Source organism: Halichoerus grypus, chromosome 12 (genome assembly GCF_964656455.1).
Source record: "Halichoerus grypus chromosome 12, mHalGry1.hap1.1, whole genome shotgun sequence".
Classification (NCBI taxonomy): Eukaryota; Metazoa; Chordata; class Mammalia; order Carnivora; family Phocidae; genus Halichoerus; species Halichoerus grypus.
Window position 1 is genome coordinate 95,583,808 of NC_135723.1, and position 24,296 is coordinate 95,608,103.

Consider the following 24,296-nt stretch of genomic DNA (forward strand, 5'->3'; position numbering starts at 1 on the left):
GCTAGTTCACAAGCCATTTGGAATTGGATTCCCCAGTGTCTTTGGCACGTGGCATGGGCACTGACCTGTAGGATGATTGTTTATTCTTTATTAGATGGTGTAGACTGGTGCAGATCTTGCAGAAATGCAGGAAGATCTTGCAGAAATGCAGGCTATGATTCAGCAGGCCTGAATGCGATGGGCAGAGATTTGCATTTTGAACAATCTCTCCTATCTTGCTGATGCTGCCGCAGAACACACTTCGAATGTTAATGCAAAAGAGAAGCATTGTTAAATCTATGGTTCTTAGGGAGAAAAGGGGAAGGAGAGTTAGAATGGGGTCTCACAGGATGTCACAGTTGTGATGTCTTTTCCCAGACCACAGGGAAGGGTCTGCTTTCCTTCCTTCTTGATGAACTTTGACTAGATCACTGCTTCAATTTCATCTGGTTTTTTGTTTTGTTTTGCTTGTTCGCCACTATTTGTTTGCTTTTAATTTGTGTAACACCATTGGGCCAGGAGAAGAGGTGTGTTTGTGAGCACAGTCTGGTTTCACCCTCAGAGGGCTGGCTCAGAGGCAGAACATCTGGGTTCTTATCTCAATTCTGCCAATTCTACCAGGTTACCATGTGACCTTAGAAAAATCACTTAATTCCTCTGGGCATTGGTTTTCCCACTTGTAAAATGAAATGTCAGACTAGATGATCTATAAGTACCTCTAATTCTATGCCTCTCTGCTAACTTTCTAGCATTTCGATTTTTTTCTCTTACTAGGAGACAAAATTAAATGGATTATTTTGAGAATAACTGAATACAATTAATTCCTGAACCTTGCACATAGAAGGAATTCAAAAGTAAATACCAAACTAGTGAAGAGTTTGCATATATTAATGATCTTGGAACTATGGATGGCATAATAGAGAATAAGACATATTCCATATGAACTGTCCTCCCTAAAAAAAAAAAAAAGTTTGTTACCCTGTTTGGAAAGGATTAAGAATACTGTTCATTTGCAAAGGGCCCCAGATCTTTGTCTGGTGTTGTATAACTGGCATAATAATATTAAGAGTTTGCATTTATTGATTGCTTATTTCACATCAAGTACTGTTCTATGAGGACACATCCATTGATATCAATCTAATCTTTACAACAATTCCCAGAGGTAAGTTTTACCATTAGATTTCATTCATAATGAAAAAAATCAAGGCACAGAGATGTTAAGTACCCTTCAGGGATCACAGAGCTAGTGAGGGGCACAGTAGGACTCTCATCTAAGTCCTCCAAAAGCTGAAGACCATGTCTATAACTAAGTTAGACTGTCCCCCACACGGAGTCTGACCTGTGGAGCCTTGCCTATTTACGATAAACTAAAGCTCAAGAAGAGTAAGACTGAATTTTTCAATGGCCTGAAAATTCATCCTAAGAAAGGGGATAATAATATACCTAATGTATTTTAACATATATAACACAGAAGGGTAATATACAAATCCATGAAAAAGGTAAACAAAAATATGTAGATACAGACTATTCACAGAATAAAACTAAGTCAATAATAAATACGAAGATGTCTTCATCCTTAATCAGGAAAATCTACTTTAAAATGAGAACTTACGGGCGCCTGGGTGGCTCAGTCGTTAAGCGTCTGCCTTCGGCTCAGGTCATGATCCCAGGGTCCTGGGATAGAGTCCCACATCGGGCTCCCTGCTCGGCGGGAAGCCTGCTTCTCCCTCTCCCACTCCCCCTGCTTGTGTTCCTACTCTCGCTGTGTCTCTCTCTGTCAAATAAATAAATAAAATCTTTAAAAAAAATAAAATAAAATGAGAACTTATGTTTTAGCCAACAGATGGGGGGGAAGCCAATACTATGTACGGTTGGTGAATATGTGGGTCAAAGTAAACATCTACACATTGTTGGTGGAAGTATAAATAGGCACAGATTTTAATGCTAAAAAATTTGGAAATATCTATTCAACATTAAAAAATGGGAATATGAATCCTAAGAACCTAGTCTAGAGAAATACTTAACATATGTAATTGCACAAAGAAATGTGTTCAAGGATTTTGAATTGAAATTTATTATAAAAAATTTCACATAATTTAAAATTTATTAATTTTGGATTTAGTGAATTATAATAAGTATATATGCAGTATATTAACAAGTATTATCTATAATGGTCTACAATAGAAATTGCTCATTAAATATAGTTAAATGAAGAAAGTAAGTCACGTTTTAAAAATTCTTTTTCATTTTGTAGGACAAACTGCTAGCTCTTCATGAATTCGTACATCTGTATGTGTACACGTGGGCACACGTGTGTGTGTGTATGTGTGTATATGTGTTTACAAATGTTGGAATGTAAGGATGGTGCGCACTGAGAGTCAATATAAGTTGCTTTTAGAAATAGGAGTAAGCTTGAGAAATATATACTTCTGTGTTTTTTGATAATTTTACAGTGAACATGTATTGATACAATTCTTTTAAAAACCTTCTCTCAAGGCACCTCTGGTCCCTTAAGTTCTCAAATATTTATCAGTGCACGTTTTTCATATATCTTAGTGAAAGTCAAAATTAAGCAATTAAAAGCAGTTCAGAATCTTGTTGGACTGCTAAATTGTATCAAGGCATCTCTTTGAAAATATCATTTTGTATCTATTTACTTCATTGTTCAATATTATGCTGTAATGTTTAGGTAGGGTAACCTATGTTATTAATTGAAATAATTTGAATGAGAAACCAAAATAACACTCAAAGTAACCTGTGATTCCCCAGACTCTAAGGCAACTGCCTGACATAAATAAAAACCCAGTTTATTGTGCCGTAAGGAGATGCTCTTCACCATGTGAATTGATCTTAGAAGCTACTAATACTTTAGTTTTAGAGTTACCAGCCTTTCCTCATTCCTTTTATCTCCATAAAAATGTTGAGCAATGTATTTGTGGGTAAAGGTGTAATAAGTAAAGCCCCAAATCAAAGTGATTTTACAGAACAAAAGTGTACTTCTCACTCATGTTGTTAATTCCTCTGCAGGTAAATGGCACAGTCTGTCATGTGGCGATGCAGGGACTTCTGTCCCACCGCCCCACCATCCTCCTGGCCTTGGAGACCTGCACTTCCAGCCAGTGCTGGGGAGAGCCCTTGTGCGGGAGGCATGACCCACTTCATACCCACTGCAGCCCTGCAAGTGGCATACATCTGTTCTGCTTATGTTCCTTTTGTAAGAGTACGACACCACCTCTCACTGCCACGCGCGTGAGAGAGCTGGGAGGGGCAGCCCCGGGACATATATAAGGAAGGGAAGAACACACCTTTTAAGGAGCTACGTCTTCTTTAAGATAACACTAGCAACTGACATAAATAATCTCTAAAAATAACCCTTGTAAATTCTGCCTCCTCCTTCCCTGTTGTTAAGGATTCCAAACAAACTTCTGCCCTTTTAACTCATAATTAGTTAAGAAATACAATTGAGGGGCACCTGGATGACTCAGTTGGTTAAGTGTCCAACTCTTGGTTTTGCCTCAGGTCATGGTCTCAGGGTCCTGAGATTGAGCCCCACCTCTGGCTCCGTGCTTAGCAGAGAGTCTGCTTAATACTCACTCTTCCTCTCTTTCTGCCCTCTCCCCTGCTCACTCTCTCCTTCTCTCCCCCTCTCTCTTTTTCTCTCTCTCTCAAATAAATAAATCCTTAAACAAATTTTAAGAATTAAAAAAAAAAATACAACTGAGAACATTACCATTTGCATTCTCTACCAATACATTTTTGTCATGCCATCCTGAAAATGCATTCACTCATGTCTTGTGCATTTCTCACATTTTTTTCTGCTTTTTGTGCAAAATATCTATTGTAATTTACTTTGACAGTTAAATCCACCCACTTTATGCTGATTTTTTTCTGTGTTACAGTCAAATGAAATCTATGGTCAAATTTTAGCAGTACTTGACTTTATGCATAAAAGGTACAAATGTAAAAGTCCAGTGAAATCAAATGCCCGATGCTAGTAGATGTTTTTGTCTCAATTAATCCTGACTGTGTTTTTCTGCATGTTAGTTCTTTTGTACTTATGTCATTGTTACTCTCTTTAAATAGTAAGCACTATCAAGATAAAAGTTATTTCAGTTTAATTTTAACAGAATATTAACAATTTTGAGTTTATAGATGTTGACATTTAGGTTGTTGAAGGATTTTCCTAAATTTTTGTTTGTGTGATAACCCCAAATGTTATACTGAATTACTGGTTAACCTTTAATTTTTCATTTTTATCAAAATGTCTATTACCAATATTCTTAATGTGTCGATAACAGAAATATATTCTCTAAAACCATTCTTTACACAGGTTTTCACTTTAGTGCTTGCTCATGAAAGGCAGTTTCCTGATTTCTGCATGCTGGCATATGAGGTAAACACTTGAGAGAATATTCACATCAAATAGGATCTGTCTGTTCTCTGTATGTTATTTTCCTTTGTATATATTTATATTTTGAATATGTTCCTGTCTCACTCCACCACTTTTAGAAGCTGTGTACAGGTTAAAAGTTGCATCAATTTGATACATAACAGAAAACATGTTATTTTGAGGTGATGCATTTCCTACATTTTAGTTTGTTTGGTATCATAAAATTTTATATTTAACTTCTTCTGGTTGTCTTAGTTAAAATTTTCTATTTTTATACCCTAAAATGACTTTTCTTAAAAATACTTTATTTATTTATTTGAGAGAGAGAGAGCGCACGAGCAGGGGGAAAGGGCAGAGGGCGAGAGAGAAGCAGGCTCCCCGCTGAGCAGGAAGCCCTACCTGGGGCTCGATCCCAAGACCCTGGTATCATGACTAGAGCAGAAGGCAGATGCTTAACTGACTGAGCCACCCAGGTACCCCTAAAATGACTTTTTATAACTGATGTTTTCATGGTGTTGAATATAGAAAAACGTCCTATTTTTTTCCACAGGAGTTTTGTTTCCATGAGTTTCCTACTTTTCATATTTTCTGTAGTTCACCTGAGTGTGAAAAGAGAAAGAAGGAAGGATTCTAGTGTTTATGGATTGCCTACTACACACCAGCCTTTTTATATAATCAGGAGCAAAATTGCTGTGTCCTTGGATGAATATGTGGTTCTCCTCACAATAGACGTGTACAGTTGGAACACGGGTAAGCACGTTCTCAAAACATAATAACCTGTACACGACTTTCCTCAAGCTTCTTCCATAACCCCAGCAGGCTGAGGATCACACTATAACAAACTATAGCAAACTCATTAATTTGTAAATTGCACAATTGCTGGATACGAAATTCCTAGCCCTCATAGAGGGTTTATTTCTACTTTAGAGAGAAATAAACATGAGAACATCTTCCACAGCAAATACCTCCACCCGCCTGGGAGAGATAGTGGCTTAGAGGGGAAGCTGCCTTGGAGAGGGTTCTCTCCTCCCCTGCCCTGAGGGACAGGACCTGGAATCTCCTCACTTCAGAACAGAGATTAGAGAATACTTCCAAGGTTGACCTACTTGGGTGGTTTGTGCCCTAGAAAACCCCTCCTCAGACATGTTCTAATAAGCCCCACTGGGACATCTTGGCTCTCCTCGGACTCCCCATTCTGCTCCCTGTCTCCGTAACCTGCTCTCTCCAGCATCTCCACAGCTTGACTTGTTGCTTGGAATCAGCTGATTTTTCAGGGTCCTTTCTTCCCACCTCTGCTGCTCCACAAGGGGCCCAGATTACAGTGGGGAGAAGCCGAAGGACAGAGGGGAAGGCCGGGAACTTCTTCACCATCACACTGGTTCTGCTTCCTTATATGTTCACCTGAACCATCTGCAGATTTGGGAATTAGGGCAGTGCTGGGATTCATGAAATCCAAATAATGCCCAGTATTCAGGGACTGTAATGACTGATGTCTCAGAGGTGTGTTCTGTGGCTGGCTGTGTTGTCTAATCGTGGGTCCTGCTGGGGATGAGAGCAGAAATAGAGAACTGCTTTGTCTGTCCTTCCCAGTGGAGGTGGGCATGCATGCATCTCACAGCCCACCCCTCCAGTGAGCCCTCAGGTGCTACCAACTAGGTTGAGGTCATCAGAGAATAAAAGCTCCTTTTCTGAGGACTCTGCCACATTTTTGATCAGGCACAGAAGTGAGGGTTCTTCAGCTCCCACAGAAGCTCCCAGAAAGCAGGATCCTGCCCAACTTCAGGTGCTTTTCCCTTCTGAGGTCCTTGAGTCCAAATGTGGGAGCTAACCAGGTTACCTTATTATACTATATCATTAATTCCTGTTAGACATGTGGTAGCATCTACTCTTTTGTGGACTATCACACTGTTAACTACTATTCTTTTTAAGCACAGGTAAGGAAATTCAGTCCTGTCTAAATATGGGCTGATTATTATTCTGCTATGGGGCTGTTTTGAGGAAAAATCAATGCTAAGTTAGTTGAACATATTGCTCACAAATGACATAATTATGTATAGAATTTGGTTAATATCATTTTATACAGTGGAAAGTAGCTGCATGAAAGCAATAACCTGTGGACGGTGATGCTAGGTAAAGAATAAGAAATTTCTGTATGATGGATTTAGGTTAAATATGTAAAATAATTTTGTTAAGGCAAAGAACTTTACACTGGGATATATTACAAGTGATTTTACATTTCAGAAAAACTGACATTAGTTTAGTCCTTGTGTTTATGTCAACAAAACCACAATACCTAATCTATACACAGCTCTTCCATTACCTATAACTTGGAGAACAGCACCAGGCACACAGAAAGTACTCAACTTTTAAATGTTAGACTTTTCCAGACCTGGAATATATGTGAGTGAGTGTGTATGTGTGAGTGAATGTGTATGTGTGAGTGAGTGTGTATGTGTGTGTGTGTGTGTGTGTATGTGTGTGTGTGTCTGTGGTGAGGTGGTTACAGGAAGTGCAGGAAAGGGAAGGGGTTGTTTTGTAGAGGATATTCTGTTCAGTTTTTAATAATTTGTCACAGTTTTGTGCTCTTTTTAATCCCTAATATCTCTTCAACTGATTGTGTTCTTTCCCAAGAAGGACATCAAAAGATCAAGAGGCAAAATCTGCTTTACTAGTCTTTCAACAACATATTATCCACAGACTCACATTGTAGGCTTACATTGTTATGAAGACTTTGCAAAACTGACTTAAAAAGGGTAATGACCAATAAGGGGAGTGATCCCAGGGACTAATGGCACCAGGAAGAAGCCATGCTGGTCTGATCCATACAGTCATAGGCTAGTCAAGAAATTGTTAAAGATTGATGGTAATTGATCCGAGTTATTGAGTGTTCACTGTGCCCTGGGAATATGCTCAATGTATTATCTCAATTAATTAATTAGCACATGTTATCCTCATTAATATGTATTATCTCAATCTTCATAACAATCTTATAAAATAAGTACTGTCAGTCCTTTCAAAAAAGTGATAAAATAGGGCTTGAGAGCTTAAGAAATATGTTCAGGGTCATACAAGTAGTAAATGTGTATCTGACCCCCTGCTCTTTCATTCCTATTCTATGGTGCCTTTCAATATTTGGGAATTTTTTTGTGTGGGTTTTTTGGATTTTTTTTTTTTTTTTTTTTTTTTGCTTGAGAATCTGGCTCAAGGCAGAATGTGGAGAGCTCATTAATGTTTTGTTTTCTTGTATTTAATCAAATTGGTATCCAGTTAGTCAATAGTCATTGAACACCTACACTGTTCTGGGCACAATGCCTGGTCCAATATATGATCTTTTTATCACTGACCAGATTAAAAAGATTTCTTCAATCTAAGGTTATTTTAAATGTAAGTTCTTGTTAAATTAATTCTGAAGTACAAGTAGAAAGCCTTTATTGGCCATTATGGTACCAAGAGGCAATATTTCCATATCCCAGATAAATGTGTTGACAGATATTATTGCTATTGTGAACTACAAGATAGTATTTAAGAAGGTTATAGATACATATATATGTCTTATAAGACAATCTGAATATAGACAATTAACCTGAATGTAGACTTTCTATGTAATCAAAATCTTCTAGAAACCACTCAAATATGGAACTATTGATACGTCTCTAGAAATACTGTGGAGGAGGAAATAAGAAAGATTTTGAGAATGGGAAATTGTAGACAAGAGATAAGGAAAATTGGAAACAGAGAGAACATCATACAGGGGACCAGGAGAGGAAGGAGATCAGAATAGAGACAATGATATAGTGAGGCAGAGGAACAGAGACAGGGAGACATAACCATCAAGAGAGAGGATTCAGAGCAAGGAAGTTACCAGGGTTAAAGAAGAACATTACATAATGATAAGGGTCAGTTCACCAAGAAGACATAATCCTAACATGTATGCACCTAGCAACAGGGCATCAAAATACATGAGCCAAAACCAGTAGAATTGAAAGGAGAAATAGATGAGCCTACTATTAGAGTTGGAGACTTCAACATCCCTTCATCAGAAACAGACCCAGCAGACAGAAAATCAATAAGGATATAGCTGAACTCAACAACACCATCAATCAACTGGGTATAATGAATATCTATAGACTGCTCTATCCAACAACAAAGAGCAAAATACACATTCTTCTCAAGCTCACAGGGAACATTCACCCTGGTAGATCATATTCTGGGATATAAAACACACCTGAACAAATTCAAAAGAATAGAAGTCACACAATGTGTGCTTTCAGACAACAATGGAATTGAAGTAAAAATCAGAAGCAGAGAGTGAGCTGGAAAATCCCCAAATACTTGGAGGTTAAACAACATTCTTCTAAATAACACATGGGTCAGGGAGGGAAATCTAAGAAACTTTAAAATATTTTGAATTAAAAGAGAGAGAAGGGTTCTATTGAGTACATTAGTAGTAATGATTATTTTTTGTATTACTTAGGAGTACACCATCCAATACTTCGGTTGAACTAAAGATTTAAAAAATAGTTTTCATTTCAGGAATGCTGTGTGACTCATGCCTACAGCATTAGAAAAGAGTTTGTCAGCTCATCAGATCTTAAATTTTACTTTTGAAACCCAGGCCCCATCGAGTACTGGCAGGTTTGTTCCTGTGTAAAGAAATGATTTCAATCTTAGATATTTACTTTGAAACCGTGAAGACACTGGATAATTTATTAGTCATCAGTTTGCCAATTTTTAAATTGCATATATATATATAAGATACATCATTTATAGCGCAAAACAATGTCTGAATGTTACATTTGAAACTGAGATATATTTAATTTCTTTTGTACTTCCTCCTTTCACTTCTGCCAGTCCTTTAGCAAAGTTAATCCATTGATTCAGGTAAGAGGCTTTCAGTATCATGTAGAATAAGATAAAATATGGGGAAAAAAGAAAATAGAAATGTCTTTCAACTGTCTGATGCTTAAATATTTTGGAGATTCTTCTTCAGTGTTGTTTTTTTTGCCTTGTAAAAATGTCCTTAATGGGACAAGCAGGATTTAAACAAGGCAGAAATTCCAGACCCAGTGCAAGGATGGTCCAAAAATTCAATATTTAGGCATTCACTTATTCTTGTATATTCATCCATTCATTCATTTGTTCACTCAATAAACATTTTGTAAGTGCCAGAATTACAAAAATGAGTACACTTGTTCCTGTTCAAAGGTATATATTATGACCCAGTGCTGTAAAAGAAAGCAGACTTTCAGCTCATATGACAACTGTTCTTTTTTTAAGATTTCTTTATTTTCAAGAGAGAGAGAGCACTTGAGCCTGAGCAGGGCGAGGGTCAGAGAGAGGGGGAGAGATAATCTCCCGCAGACTCCCTGCTGATCAGGGAGCCAGAGGCGGGGCTCGATCTCATGACCCTAAGCTCATGACCTGAAGCCAAAGTCAAGATCGGATGCAGATGCTTAACCGACTGAGCCACCCAGGTGCCCCATGGCAACTGTTCTTTTTTTTTTTTTTTTAAAGATTTTATTTATTTATTTGAGAGAGAATGAGAGAGAGCACATGAGAGGGGTTAGGGTCAGAGGGAGAAGCAGACTCCCTGCCGAGCAGGGAGCCCGATGCGGGACTCGATCCAGGGACTCCAGGATCATGACCTGAGCCGAAGGCAGTCGCTTAACGAACTGAGCCACCCAGGCGCCCCTCCATGGCAACTGTTCTTAATCTTAATGTCTTCACTAGGCCCTCCTGTCTCATCTGTACCTTTAAGTTTCAAAGAGATTCAGACTTTGCAAGTAATTTTCTTTTTCTTTCTGTAACCATTTGGAAGTTGCAAAATCAATTAAGGAAGGACTGAATAAAGATATTGTGCTTTTTATAAGATGTGGGTTCAAATGCATTTTCACAACTAAGTATTTTCATATGCTTTGTATGAGTTTTCCAAATAAATGTAAAGGGCTGTCCTAGCACAGTAATTTTTTTATGTAATTCTAAAAAAATAAATAAGCCCTGGTCATGTTTTAGGAGTTCATGGTATCTATTAGTGACTTGATGTATCCATTAGTTAATCCATTTGTGACTTGATGATATAATAAACATTTATTGATAATGTTTATTCTAAAAAAGTCATTTGTTGATTCTAGAGAGGGATTTAATGGGGATGTCCTTCAGGTCCCAGTTAGCTGCTCAGACAAACTTTTTTTGGGTTGTATTTTAATGAGGTTATCTCTGTCCCAGGCCTGGTCCCCACTTTATAGATCCAGCTCTGGAAATTTTGTTAAGTATGTACATTTCCATCCATATCCTAATATTCAAACTAAAAGGAAAAAAAAAAAAAGGAACCATGCATAAACCTGAATGGAATTATTTATTATAAAAATATTGGCAAGAGCTTTGCTTAGTAGCACATTCCCTCTTTGTCAAAATATCTGCATAGGAAGGCAAATTAATACCTCATGGTTAATTGGTGAGCCTGGACCCCAAGCAGAGGGCATTCACTGGAGATCTTAGAGTGAGGGTTACTGATCACTGCTCACTCAAGCCACCTGGACTGAGGATACACACCCCCCAGGAGAACTGCTTTCTCATTCCCTGGATAGTACAGAAAGAGGTGCTGGTAAACACCAGCCCTCCTGAATCACCCCCTTCTCTATTCCTCAGCCTTTCTGCAGATATGCACCCAAATTGTTACATTTGGGTCCCCTACTTACAGTCAGATCCTCCCCCCTTCCTGGTTCCGTGAGATTGCAGCAAAGCACTTTGAGTGGAGTTCGGAATGGACTCACACCCCCCACCTACACGATTGCTTGGGTTGTCATGTTTCCTTCTCCAGTTCTTCTCATCCATGATAAGTGCATTTTGCAAGTTTTATTTTTCAAGAAGCAGTGTTACTTCTCTTATTCTCAAGTTCCTCAGGGAGCATCTCATTAATGTCTCCGTTGGAATTAATGACACTGGACCAGGGTCTTAAACTGGCAGCATCTTTCTTTATGGGAATTCCGGAGAGACTTTTCTTCAGAGGCAAGAAGGCACAAGTTCAATAGTTCAGCCTCAGGTTATTTTTGCCTAGTAAAGGCACCAACAAAATGCATGCACTAGAAAGATGCTGATTTCTACAAGGTATATGGAGGAAGCCATTACTAAGGACTTAAGGACAAGACAATTACTATTTGGCACATCACCAATTCATAGAAGCCTCGAATACCTGACCACCAGTGTGTTGCTATAGCAATCCGTAAATGACAAATTCACTAAATTATCTCTTTGCCAAAAATTTTTAAATTAGCTATCTATAAAGCATTTAGCAATTCTTATATTATCGAAGTAAGGCAGACTTCATTTTTTAATAAATGGTTGTTGTGGTTTTTTTTTTTAAGATTTTATTTATTATTTGACAGAGAGAGAGAGAGAGAGAGAGAGCACAAGCAGGGGGAGCAGCAGACAAAGGGAGAAACAGGCTCCCCGCTGAGCAGGGAGCCCAATGTGGGGCTCGATCCCAGGACCCTGGGATCATGACCTGAGCTGAAGGTAGATGCTTAACTGACTGAGCCACCCAGGCATCCCTGTTTCTTGTGGTTTTGAATTTCACAAGGGTACATGATGCAAATGCTAAGCCATACAGCATCATTCCAAGTATGGCCTTTCTTAGTTATATTAGTACCTGGATTTGCTCTTTTAATAGAAGTTGAGATGAGATGAATTACAAATAGTGCATATAGGGAACTGCATCTTAAAATGTCTTCACATGGATCCATACACACCACAGCCTTCAAATCAAGCGTGAATGCCTAACCTCATACTTGTTTACACACCTGCCCACAAAGTCTAGACTTATGATACATGAACACTGGGCAGCCTGCCAAAAAACCAATTCCTTCAAAGTTTATGGATTGTTATTTGGAACCATTTTTTTGGTAAATCAGTAACTAGGAATCAATCAATAGATTGCTAAATGGCCAATTGTCGGTTTGTATCCGTCACCCACTGTAAAATATAGTCAATAGAGCCCGTATGTAGCCCATCCACTGATTCCTTCTTTGCGACCCTAAACAGTCACAGAAGATGCTCCTTCTTTCATCGCATAAGCTCCTCTAAAGTGCAAAGGTGGATTTCTGTTGCTGAAAGCCACACGGTTGATATTTCTAGTGAGAAACTGGATTTTCACATCTCTTTCCTAGGCTACTCTAATTCTCGTATCTGGAGTCCTTCCATGACTGATGACCTCTACACTCCAGCAGTTCTCTTAATAATTCTGGCATGTGCAGCTCCAAGATAATCCGTATTTAATGGTTACTTTATTTCATCTTTGGCTTGACATTCTTCCTCCCCATTACAGTGTCATTGGCTCTAGGTAATCTGTCCTTGGTGACATAATCGCCTTTCTGTAAAACTGGTTGTCAGATTAAGTGATTAACTTAATGTGTAACTAGATTGTTAACTTTAAAAGTTTATCTTCTAAAAATGACAAAATGTATAATATGATGTCTAGATGTTTTTTTTTACAATTCCATCCCAATCTTTCCATTTTCTCTTCATAGTGGAATGGGGGAAAATCAGACAGTGGTGACAGAGTTCATTCTACTAGGATTTTGTCTTGGCCCAAGAATTCAGATGGTTCTCTTTGGGCTCTTCTCTCTGTTCTGTGCCTGCACCCTGCTGGGGAACAGCATCATCCTGGGGCTCATCTGGCTGGACTCCCGACTGCACACCCCCATGTACTTCTTCCTCTCCCACTTGGCCATCGTCGACATAGCCTATGCCTGCAACACCGTGCCCCAGATGCTGGTGAACCTCCTGAAGCCAGACAAGCCCATCTCCTTTGCTGGCTGCTTGACACAGACCTTTCTCTTTTTGACATTTGCTGTCACAGAATGTCTTCTCCTAGTGGTGATGTCCTATGATCGGTGTGTGGCCATCTGCCACCCCCTCCGATATTCTGCCATCATGAGTTGGAGGGTCTGCATCACCCTGGTGGTGACTTCCTGGGCATGTGGCTCCCTGCTGGCCCTGGTCCATGTGGTTCTCATCCTGAGGCTGCCCTTCTGTGGGCCTTGTGAAATCAACCACTTCTTCTGTGAAATCCTGTCTGTCCTCAAGCTGCCTGTGCTGACACGAGGCTCAACCAAGTGGTAATTTTTGTGGCTTCTGTGTTTGTTTTAGTCGGGCCCCTCTGCTTGGTCCTGGTGTCCTACTCACGCATCCTATTTGCCATCCTGAATATCCAGTCTGGGGAGGGCCACAGAAAGGCCTTCTCCACCTGTTCGTCCCATCTCTGTGTGGTGGGGCTCTTCTTTGGCAGTGCCATTGTCATGTGCATGGCCCCCAAACCCCACCACCCTGAGGAACAGCAGAAGATCCCTTTCTTGTTCTACAGTTTTTTCAACCCTATGCTGAACCCACTGATCTACAGCCTGAGGAACACGGAGGTCAAGAGTGCCCTGAGGAGAGCACTGTACAAGGAAAGTCATTCCCAATTGGAGTGACATTAGAATCCCTAGGCTCAGTAGTTCCCTGGAGCCTTGGGTACTGTGTACCACCTAAGCTTCTCACTCTTTATATCTGAGACTGAATAATCCAAGAGATTCTGTAAACCACTCCCTTTTTCTGTCCAGAAAGTACTTGGGTTTTTTTGCCTTCATTATATGTAATTCTATCAAATATATTCTTTCATCTAACGGCACAGTCAGTTGAGAGCACCTAGAGGAATAAGTTGATTTCATCCACTGCTGTGGATCCCAAAAGGTTAAAATAGACACTCTACCTGTGACTTCATCAGGTGTGCTCAACAATCGCAGAATGCAGGCTTTAGCGGATGTAGCCACGTCAGTGACCATTTTTTAAAATATTGTAGCCGCAGAGACTTAGGACCTGTTGATACCTTTTTCCTTTTTTACTCCATATTAGGATGTTTCCCCTTAATTGTACTTCTTCTTATAAATAGTAAATGTACCTAAATGCCTACTTAGACTTAGGGGATCACTGATTTTGTTGACTAAACCTTATAATCTGTCTTATAAATTTCTGTGGTCAGAAAGTAAGTCTGCACACATTCGGCTGGCATCCCAGGGAGTTACCCAGTGAAATCCACTTTCCAGCCTGCCCTGGGCTTTTGATGGCCACTTGTTTATAAACTCTTCTCACCTGCTTAAGAAGAGTATCTGTGATTCTCTCTGGACAAACACATACTCTTCACTAGGAGGAGTTATCAAGTGCTACAACCCAGCTCTCAATGATCAAGTAGTGATGGAAAGCCCCAAGTAGAGGCAACTGAATGGGGAGAAAAGGTTTTAACAATAACAATAGTAGTCAACATTATTACTATGTACTTACTCCATGCCATCCACTGCACATAGATAGCTAATTTACAGAGATCACCTCATTTTTATCATAAAAACCCATTTCTTATTACCATCCCATTTTACAGATGTAAACATTAAGCAAATGGCAAATGCTAGACCCATGCCCCAATGATCTGACTCCCAAGCCTTCTTTATACAATGTAGTACACCATTATCAATATGATCAAATTAAGAATAAGGCTAACCTACCCCAACCTAGTCTATTCTAAGTATATATGGGTTTCTTCTCAGTCTAATAGGTGCTGCAATGAGGCTGGGAGAGCCAGAGATTATAGAAGGTCTCTTGTCCCGGTTGGTGACTCCTATGGTCATGGTCACAAAGAACATTAGGAGCTTCTGAGCACAGAGAGGGTAGGAATGGAGGCTGTTCTCAGTGAGGTGAGAGGTTTGGTTTAGAGCTCAGCTGGTAGCAAGACGCAGAACCAAAGCATCTCTAGTTTCACACACACCTCTCACATGTTCATGCACATTCGTGTGCATGCGTGCACACACACACTTATGGACTCCTTACTATGGTGAAGCACTCTGTTCTAAGTACCTTATAAGTATTATCTTTTTTCATCCTCATAACTACCCTATGAGATAGGGACTATTATCCACTCTTTGTGGGGAGAAAACAGAGACACAAGGAGATTAAGTAACTTAACCAAAGCCTTGCAACTGATAAGTATCTAGTCCAGGATCAAACTTAGGTGATCTGCCAAACCCATAGGCATAACCACTAAATTAAAGTCAAAGAGATTGTGAAATTTCAGAAGCAGGAAATGGAAATGGAGGAAGAGAGTAAGAAACTTTCAACCACCAACCAGAGAGAGGCATTGGGCTCCGGATAGAAAAGGTACTTATGTTTGCAAAAGAACGCAGCTAGAGCCCTCTTCCCGGGGCAGTGCCATGGAGGGGGGGGTGGGGGGTGGGCAGCTCTTGTCTGCGGTCCGAGGGTCCCTGCAGTCCCGGCAGGTCTTCGGAGGCGATAGGCGGCTGCAGCGGGGCGCACTGCAAACGCGGCAGCGGCCTCATCCAGGCGAGTGCGCGGCGCCTGGAAGGGATTGAGCCGCGCCCGCTGCAGTGCAAGCTGCGGGAACCTGTTCTGCGAAGGAGCGATTTGCCGGGCTGGACATCCAAATCCGAAGGGGGGTGGTCACGTGGCCCAGATTGGCGCAATCTGCCGGTCAGTCACCAAAGCCCTGGTGGCCTATTGTCAGATATACCGGGATGAGGCTTCCAAGAAGGCCATCCAAGACATCCTCATCCAGTATGACCCGACTCTGCTGGAAGTGGATTCCCAGCACTGAATCCAAAAAGTTTGGCGGCCCTGGTGCCCGTGCTCGCGACCAGAAATCCTGCCAATAAATCCAGCATGAGGATCAGGGTTCACCTTTATAATAAACAAGTGTCACCGGACTTAAGGTTAAAACACACACACACACGCACACACACACACACACAACTTGACTTTCTAGTGGAGTGAAAATAAGGGTGAGATAGTAAAAGGGTCCAGGGATGGAAAAGGGGCCCCTTGACAGTCTGAACCATAAAACAAAACAATGGAAGAAGGAGGTTAACAACGCAGTTTTAAATTGATGGGTCACCAAACAGAATAGCCTTAGAAAGTGATCTGGTAATTTACCTAAACTGGATATACTTTGTAATTTGCATATTGCCTAACACAGTCTTTAATCTGCTGTTTCATGACAGGTGTCGGGTGCTGCATGGCAATGTTTGGTGGGATGCAGGGCAACAGAAGGACAAATGGTGAAGACCTGTAATGCCAGGGAGAGGTCTCAAAGGTAAAAAGCTCTCCTGGTACAAAGTGGAGCATCAGAAAAGAGTGGGGCCCAGAAAGCATGCCCCAGAAGCCACCTGTGTGGCCTCCTAACTCTGTGCAGTGCTCTCCTAAGGTTGGCCTAAGCATCTGGACCCTTAAACATGCAAGATCTGCAGCTAGGGACCTGGGTTCTAGGCCCAACTCTACTGTTTGATAGCCGTGCTCTTTCCAGGAATATCCTCTAAGATTGCCTGAGTTTCTGTCCCCCATCCATCAGGTATGCAGAATGAGAGCTGCCTAGGTGGCCTCATAGGACTGCTGAAGGCCTCAAACAAGAGGGGTGCAAATGGACACATTTGGAAGACTTAAAGTGCTATGCAAACATAAGATATTGCTATCATTATAGTTAACATTAGGTCAGAAATTATTCTAATATTGTCAGGCTTGCTAAACTTTGAGTCTGGTATCAAAGCTATTCCTTAGTCAGCGGGAGCATTGGGGTTGATAAGTCACCCAAACCTTTGCCCACATGGCTTCTGCATCCCCCCCTTTAGCCTCGAAGGGAATAGCTTTCCCCAGAATCCAGCCTGCAGACCAGACTCAGTGACCTTTTTGTGAGTCAGTTGACAAAGGCCCCAGGGGGAATCTCTCTCTCTTTGAACCTGTTCATAGCCTATCCACTAAGAAAGCATGGGGGACCCCTTTCCTAAACCAAAGGAATTCAGATTTCAGGTTTTTTTTTTTCAGATTTTGTTTTTTATTTCCAACATGTACCATTATGTATCATCTCTCTACAAGGAGAAGGACAAGAATCTGTTCATCTTTTCATCCCCAATATCTTAGCATACTCACTAAACATTTGGCAAGTAAAGGACCCTTTATCCATTAGCCTCATTTCCAGATTTTCAGTGTTGAACTTTCTTCTGATTTCTAACCTTTTTTACGTCCCTCAAGTGGCAGATTATAGTATAGTAGAAACGCAATTATAGCTGATAATTATTGAGCACTTACTATGTGGTAGACACTACATAAAATGCTGTAATAACATCTTCACATTATATCTGTGGAGTGGACACGGTTACTATCATTATACAATGATGAGGAAATAAAGTTTAGAGAAATTAATTAATTTACCCAAGGTCACAGAATTATTCACTGATGGAAACAATTCAAGACTAGGCAGTCTGGCTTTAAATTAACTCTGAATTTTTCTTTTGCAGAGAATCTACTGCTATTCATAACCTGCATGGCTGGCATAAGGACTGTTCATAGTATGTACTTAGTAAACTTCAACTGAATGAACAAATAAATATTCATTATATTTAAATTTCCACCAAGAATTTATGCACCTGGGGATGTGTTACCCTTCATTTCTTTAAGTTAGGGTGTCTTATTGTCCATTAGATTTATCCAGTTCTTGCCTTTTAATATATTCTTATGTGATGGATAGTAATAATTAAGAATATGTTATTGCTCTAAAATCACAGAGAAGAAAGGAAAAAAACTAGGGTAGAAATTTAGCACTAAATATAAAAAATCCTGGGGATGTTTATTCATTTCTATCATAAGAAGCAGTGGTCATTGGCTTCTCCTGGACTCTGCCAATTGCTGAGCCTGTGATCCTGGAAGCCTAGGATGTTGCTGGTGCCAGATGGGAAGCCATGTTAGGGTGTTGCCCTTGAAAACTGGCAAGAGGGTGGAGACAGTTGTGGGCCGTAACTACTGGAAATGATAGGGATGGGGAATCTGTTTGTGGCAGCTGGTTCGCTTGCCGCCTGAAATTAGCACCTGTGGCATCTTTGACATGTGGACCAGGGATTGGCAACCACCAACCTGCAGGATTGTTGTTTACTGTTTGCTGTGAATGTAAAGTATCATCGTTAAATATGGGTTGTTGAGGGTAGACAAAAATGAAAGGAGGGTTGCAATGTAGTCCCACTGGATGAAAGCATGACTGTGTTTCTCCAACTAGCAAGGAAGTGTCTTTCTCTCCTTGCTTTCTAGACAAACTTTGTTGGCTCATTTTGATGTCTTTTTTTTTAACCTGTGTTTCTGTTTTTTTCTATTTTAATTTTTGAAATCACATTTGGTCAAAAGAAGAGGTGGATCCTTGAACACACTTGGATTTAGACAACAGAGTGCTGGTTCGGAGTTGGGATATCTGGGTTCCCAACTCAGTTTCCCCACTAACTCACTGTGTGACCTTAGAAAAGTTGCTTACTCTGCTGGCCTTCAGGTTCTTTACCGATAAAATGAAATTTGAACTAGGCACTTTTTAAGAGTCTTCTTATTTTCTTGTTCTCTCTCTGTTGATTTCCTCACATTTCAATGAAATTTGGATTTTCACTTTTTCAAAGGAATGTAGATTAAGTTCCATGAAGAGAAAATGAAGTGGACTCAAAGATAATTGAATATCCTGGACCTTAAACATAGTAGGAACTGAAGAGTAACTGCTGAGTCAGTGAGTGAGTTGAATATTTATTGAATATTTATTTATTGAAATTGCATAAGGCTGGCTGAAATAGGAAGTGAAATGCCTACTCTTAGAAAAGTCAGTTTTATTAGCCTCCTAGGATCTTATTAAATATAACTTTCATTGGGAAAGTTTCTGGGACCAGAAATCAAACTTTATATCGAATTTGGTATCTCTGTTGCTCACATTGTAAATAATAATTTTCATATGCAGTACTTACTGAGCACTTACCAAGTGTGAAGCATTGTGCTGAGATATATGCATTATTATCTTGTCTAAATTCCATGACAATTCCATGAGTTTAATGAGTTTAATACTTTTATTGCACTCATGAAAAGGGAAGGAAGGGAAGGGGAGGGGAGGGAAGGGGAGGGAGGGGGAGTGAAGGGGAGGGGATGGGAGGAAAGGGAAGGGAAGGGAGGAAAAAGAAAGAAAGAAAGAAAAGAAAGAAAGACAGAAAGAAAGACAGAAAGAAAGAAAGAAAGAAAGAGAAAGAAAGAAAGAAAGAAAGAGAAAGAAAGAGAAAGAAAGAAGGAAGGAAGAAAAAGAAAGAAAGAAAAAAAAAGGCAAAAGAGACAGTAACAACTTTGCTGTAATTACAAGTGGGTGACAGTCTGGGCTCTAATCCAGGTCAGCCTGACTCCAAGGACCACACCCATAACCAGTAAGCACACTGCCTCTCTATAGCCTAGACTCATAGAATCTTTTTCTGTCTATCATTAAGTAACATTCAAGAAAATCAGCATGAATGTTCTGAAAACACATTTTTTAAAAAAGATAAAAATAGAGCTAACGGAGTTTTCAATACATATTTAATGAGCAAAATAGTAATATACACATCAATTTTTTAATTGGGCAAGAATTATATAGATATAAGCAGAGACAAATGAGCCATGCACAGTAGAAATGAACCACTCATGAATACGGTGAGAGATGTATAGGCTCTCTAGCAATTAGAGAAACAAATTTTAAAGCACGAGATACCATTTTCTGCCCATCAAATGGGACAAAAATAAAAAGATTGATATTTTCTAGTGCTGCTGAGTATGTGGGCAATAGTTTGGGTGGCAATATAAATTGATTTGGTGCTAATGTGGGAATATAGCTTCAAAAATTGAAGTTTGTACTCTTTTTAATGCAACAACTCCATTTCTAGGAACATATCCTGCAGAAATATTCACATATATGTGCAAAATATATACATGTATATTTATTTTAAATTGAAGCATTATTTACAATGCAAAATGTTGCAAATAAGCTAATATTCTTCAATGGTGAGTCTGTTAAATAAAACATGATAAATCTATACCATGAAGTATTATGCAACTATTAAAATAAATTTTCTCTCTCTAATGTCCAGGGAAGATTCTCCTAAAATAAGTGAGTGAGGGAAGTCATATTGATGTAGTACTTTCTCATTCATGTAGGGAAAAAGTTATTTGTGTGGGTGCGTGTGTGTGTACAGGCATATTAAGGCACAGGAAAATGTTCAAAATGATAAACATTGAAAGGTTAAAGAAGATGACTCTCAAAATGGAAAGTGTACTATGGAAAATAATACTACATTATTAGAAAATTTTATTAGAAAATGTTAGTGTTGCAATTTTTTTTTAAATTTATTTTAGAGAAAGAGAGAGAGAGCAGGGGGAGGGGCAAAGTGAGAAAGAGAGAGAGACTCTCAAGCAGACTCGGCACTGAGCATGGAGCTCAACGTGGGGCTCGATCCCAAGACCTAATCATGACCTGAGCCGAAATCAAGAGTTGGATGCTTAACCGACTGAGCCACCCAGGCACCTAATTACTTCACTTAAGGAGAGAGAGAAGGCACCTAGAGTAGTGCTCCTAGCCTTGAGGATTTAGTAGAACACTGACTTTTGTTGGGGAAGATAGGCCAAATGGTGCTTATAGAGAGTCACTGCATTTTTCAGGCAGGTCAATTAGGCAAGTTCCTTGAAAAAGATGAATAGTTGTCAGAGAAAAGAGGAGCCATTATTCCTCTGAATCACCCATGAACATTTTGGAAAAGAGGGAGATAGAGAACTAGATTCTAGAGCAGGTGGCAGTGAGGAGCTAGATCCTCAGGTGGGTGTGGTGCCCAGCAGAGATGGCGCCACGATCCCCAGGCCTCCCTGGTCCCAGGAGGTCCCCGAGAAAAGGCTGGGCAATGCCACCAGTCTTCACAGACCAACAGGCTTGCATCAGGCTGGTTCCGGGCCTCCTGGTCCGGCTGCAGTGGATGCCTCCCTCCGGACTGTAGCGCACGGGGCCACAGGCCACTGGGGCTCCTCTTCCTCATACCAGCGCTGTTCACTGAAGTCAGGGAAGAAGGCCGCAGTCTCTCTACCGGCTGAAACCACAGGGTCAGAGCCATGGGTTGTGTTGCGGGTGTCAGTGAGGCCGAAACTTCCACGAAGTGAATCTGGGGCCACGTGACGTGCTCGAAACTCTGGTGGGTCCCATCAGTGTCCTCCAGAGCTGGACGGCATCCTTGCGGGCGAGGATGCGGGCGGGCGAGGATGAGGGCTCGGACTGGCCCTCTGGCCGTGAACTCCACCAGCCGCTGACAGCTGATAGCAAAAACGCCCTTCATGCTCTTGGTAAGACTTCCGGCATTCTTCTTTTCTCCACAGCGGTTCTCCCGTTCGTACAATAAGGACCCTGTTGCTCAGAATCTGCTGATGAACAGGCTCCAGAATCAGGGGGTGAGCAACAGCGTCAGGCTTGATCGGGGCCAGAGGAAGCTGGAGAGCCTGAGGGCTCCGCAAGATCGAGGTCCTCTCACTCCCCTCTCCTCGCTGCCCCCCATTTCTCCGGGCCTGCAGCCGCGCGACTCCTGGCCCTCATACCAGGACCTAAGCGCACCCCAGATTCAGGGCTGCTCAGGCCCCAGCCCAGCCGGAGGTCAGGTCTGGATTCACCTGGTCCTCCACCGCGGAGCCCGGCCACCAGGCACCGCGATAGCTACCCTGCGCGGCCCCAGCGGGGTGCTTCGGGCGTTCGGCGGGGCAGTGCTGCTGGGGGTCCCTGCCGGGAGGCCGCGGAGCGAGGAGGCCGCGGAGGCTGGGTGTGCGAGGCCCGCCGGCAGATGGCGCGGTGGGAGCGGCCGGGCTGAGGCGAGGCGACCTGCGGCCCCAGGCCTGGTCCTGCCGGTGGCCCTTGTCTCGCCCCAGCGCTTGCTCCGGGTTGCACGAGCAGTGTTGCAATTTTTAAAAAAGAAAAAGAAAAGCGACCCAGGTCCTTACGCCTTGTGGAAGCAAGTCATACTCATTTCCCTGTGGCTCCCAAGCTTGGCCTGGGCATTGGAAGGCGAAGAAGCGTGGTGGCTCTCGTGGAGCCTGACCCAAAAGTGGACTGGGCATTTTTGCTCACATCCCATTGGTTAAAACTTGGTCATATATGATGTAGTTTTTGGAATGTTGGTGTGTTTGGTGAAGTCCAGAGTTAGTGGCCAAGAAGGAATTCTTGAGACGCCTTTGGTGCAAAAAGGTGGCTGTATGAAAGCGCGGGGACAGGACCTGTGGGCAGAAAGGGCTGCCCCCGCTGCCTGCTGCCCCAGGATTGTGAGGAGCGACTGATTAATTATATACTTTGGGGTTGGGAGAAGTAAAGATAAGGGAATTTCCAAAAGGACTTTCATACGTCAAAGAAAACTCAGGATCCTGGAGGAATGTTGTAATCTGCCTATCTCAAGTATTTGTCAATGGGCAGCCCATTATAAGGACATTTAATTTTATCTAACTTTCCTTCTGCCTTGGGTTCCCACATTAATATCTTCGCACAAAAACGCAAGGCAGTCTGGGAGATATGGTCTCTGTACGTACCCAGGAATAAGAGGAAACTGGTTTGGTAAACATCTCCGCTCTTGCCCACAAGTACTCAGAGAGTCCGTGTTTCTAGCCCTGTGACTCCCGTCAGGACAACAGCAAAACTCTAGAGAATAGTGAGAGACGGAAGAGAGACATGTGAGCCTCCTCCACAGATCTTCAAAAGCAGCACTCCCACTGATACATACAGTCGATTTTTTATCTTCAATTTTATGTGAAATACAACCCAAAGCTCCAAGACAAATCCCCGTGGTCCTTCTTCAGTACAGGAATTTTAAAGGGCAACTGCTCCCTCGGTCACCTCCTGAGGGACTCAGCCAATATCAAACCGGAACCATCACACTGCAAGATAGTGGGTAATCCTGTAAACCCAGGTTCAGATACGCCACACTCAGTTGTGTCCTTGTTTTGCTTCCCCATCTAGACAATGGTGATAAGATACCGCCCACCCTGTCTGTCCCAAGGGGACAGTGTGAGCTTCAGAAAAGGTAATATACCTATCATTATTTTTTTAAACTGAAAAGAAGTCCTAAACATTGTTCTTAGTCCTATAGCAGAGAAATTCATCAATTATCTTCCCTCATCTTTATTTTCCCCTTCCCTACTTTCTGTATTTTTTACCTGACCCCCTTGTAAAAGAGATCGAGGACAGTTTAGTTCTAAGGAAGGTATCAGAGAAGAGTCAAAGGAGTGTCTGAACAACAGATATAATTGGGCAAAAGGGTTAGATTTGGGGCACCCAAATTAGACAGGTTTATGATCCTTTCTGCCCAGAAAGTAGGCTGTCATAGGAGACTGGGCAGCTGATACTTTAAGAGGGTAGGGAGAATGGAAAGGCTGAATTTCTAGCTATCCAAAATGATATCCCCATGGTGTTTGCACCGAACTTGAAGAGCAGAAGGAAGTAATGACTGAAGTTGGTTACAAGTCAAAGTTCTAAAGGATCGAGTCTTCTGGAGTGCAGAAGACAACCAGCACTCCATGCCTGGGTTGCTGGATCCTTCTGCATCAGATCCAGCAGAACAAATGGTTAGTGTGTGTGCAGTGGGATTCTTTCTGTGGGCTGTGGTAACACTACTGATAAAGTGATATGACTTCATGGACTCTTTGCCCTTTTGTGAAGCCAGCGCCTATTCAGTATAATGTTAGAGGCAGCCTGGACTTACAATTACCTCTCCCTACTGCCTTCAGATACCCAGAATTTCTTTTTTTTTTTTTTAATGTTATGCTTGTCTCTTTTTTCTATTTTTTTTAAGATTTTATTTTTTTTTATTTGACAGAGAGAGACACAGCGAGAGAGAGAACACAAGCAGGGGGAGTGGCAGAAGGAGAAGCAGGCTTCCCAAGGAGCCGGGAACCCGATGGAGGGCTCCATCCCAGCACCCCAGGACCATGACTGAAGCCGAAGGCAGACGCTTAGGCAGACGCTTAACGACTGAGCCACCCAGGTGCCCCACCCAGAATTTCTTTAGCAAGAAGATCTTTTGTTTCACAATCATAGATAAACTTCATATGCAGA

General features: G+C 41.4%; 1 protein-coding gene, 1 long non-coding RNA gene and 1 pseudogene across 2 annotated transcripts; 2 read left to right on the top strand and 1 right to left on the bottom strand.

Moving 5' to 3' along the window:
* Positions 1 to 4,699: 4,699 nt before the first annotated feature.
* Positions 4,700 to 19,201, top strand: LOC144379617 (uncharacterized). Its single transcript, XR_013442919.1, has 5 exons — positions 4,700 to 4,842; positions 4,964 to 5,119; positions 16,411 to 16,502; positions 17,701 to 17,751; positions 18,838 to 19,201. It is a non-coding gene; the product is annotated as an uncharacterized LOC144379617 (long non-coding RNA).
* LOC118532578 (olfactory receptor 2A1/2A42-like) lies at positions 12,899 to 13,839 on the top strand. The gene is given in 2 exon segments (XM_036087250.2): positions 12,899 to 13,451; positions 13,454 to 13,839. Coding segments are annotated over 2 exon segments (939 nt in total).
* A 1,594-nt stretch (positions 19,202 to 20,795) lies between the features above and the next one.
* On the bottom strand, positions 20,796 to 23,197 carry LOC118532556 (nucleoside diphosphate kinase 6 pseudogene; annotated as a pseudogene).
* Positions 23,198 to 24,296: the final 1,099 nt, after the last annotated feature.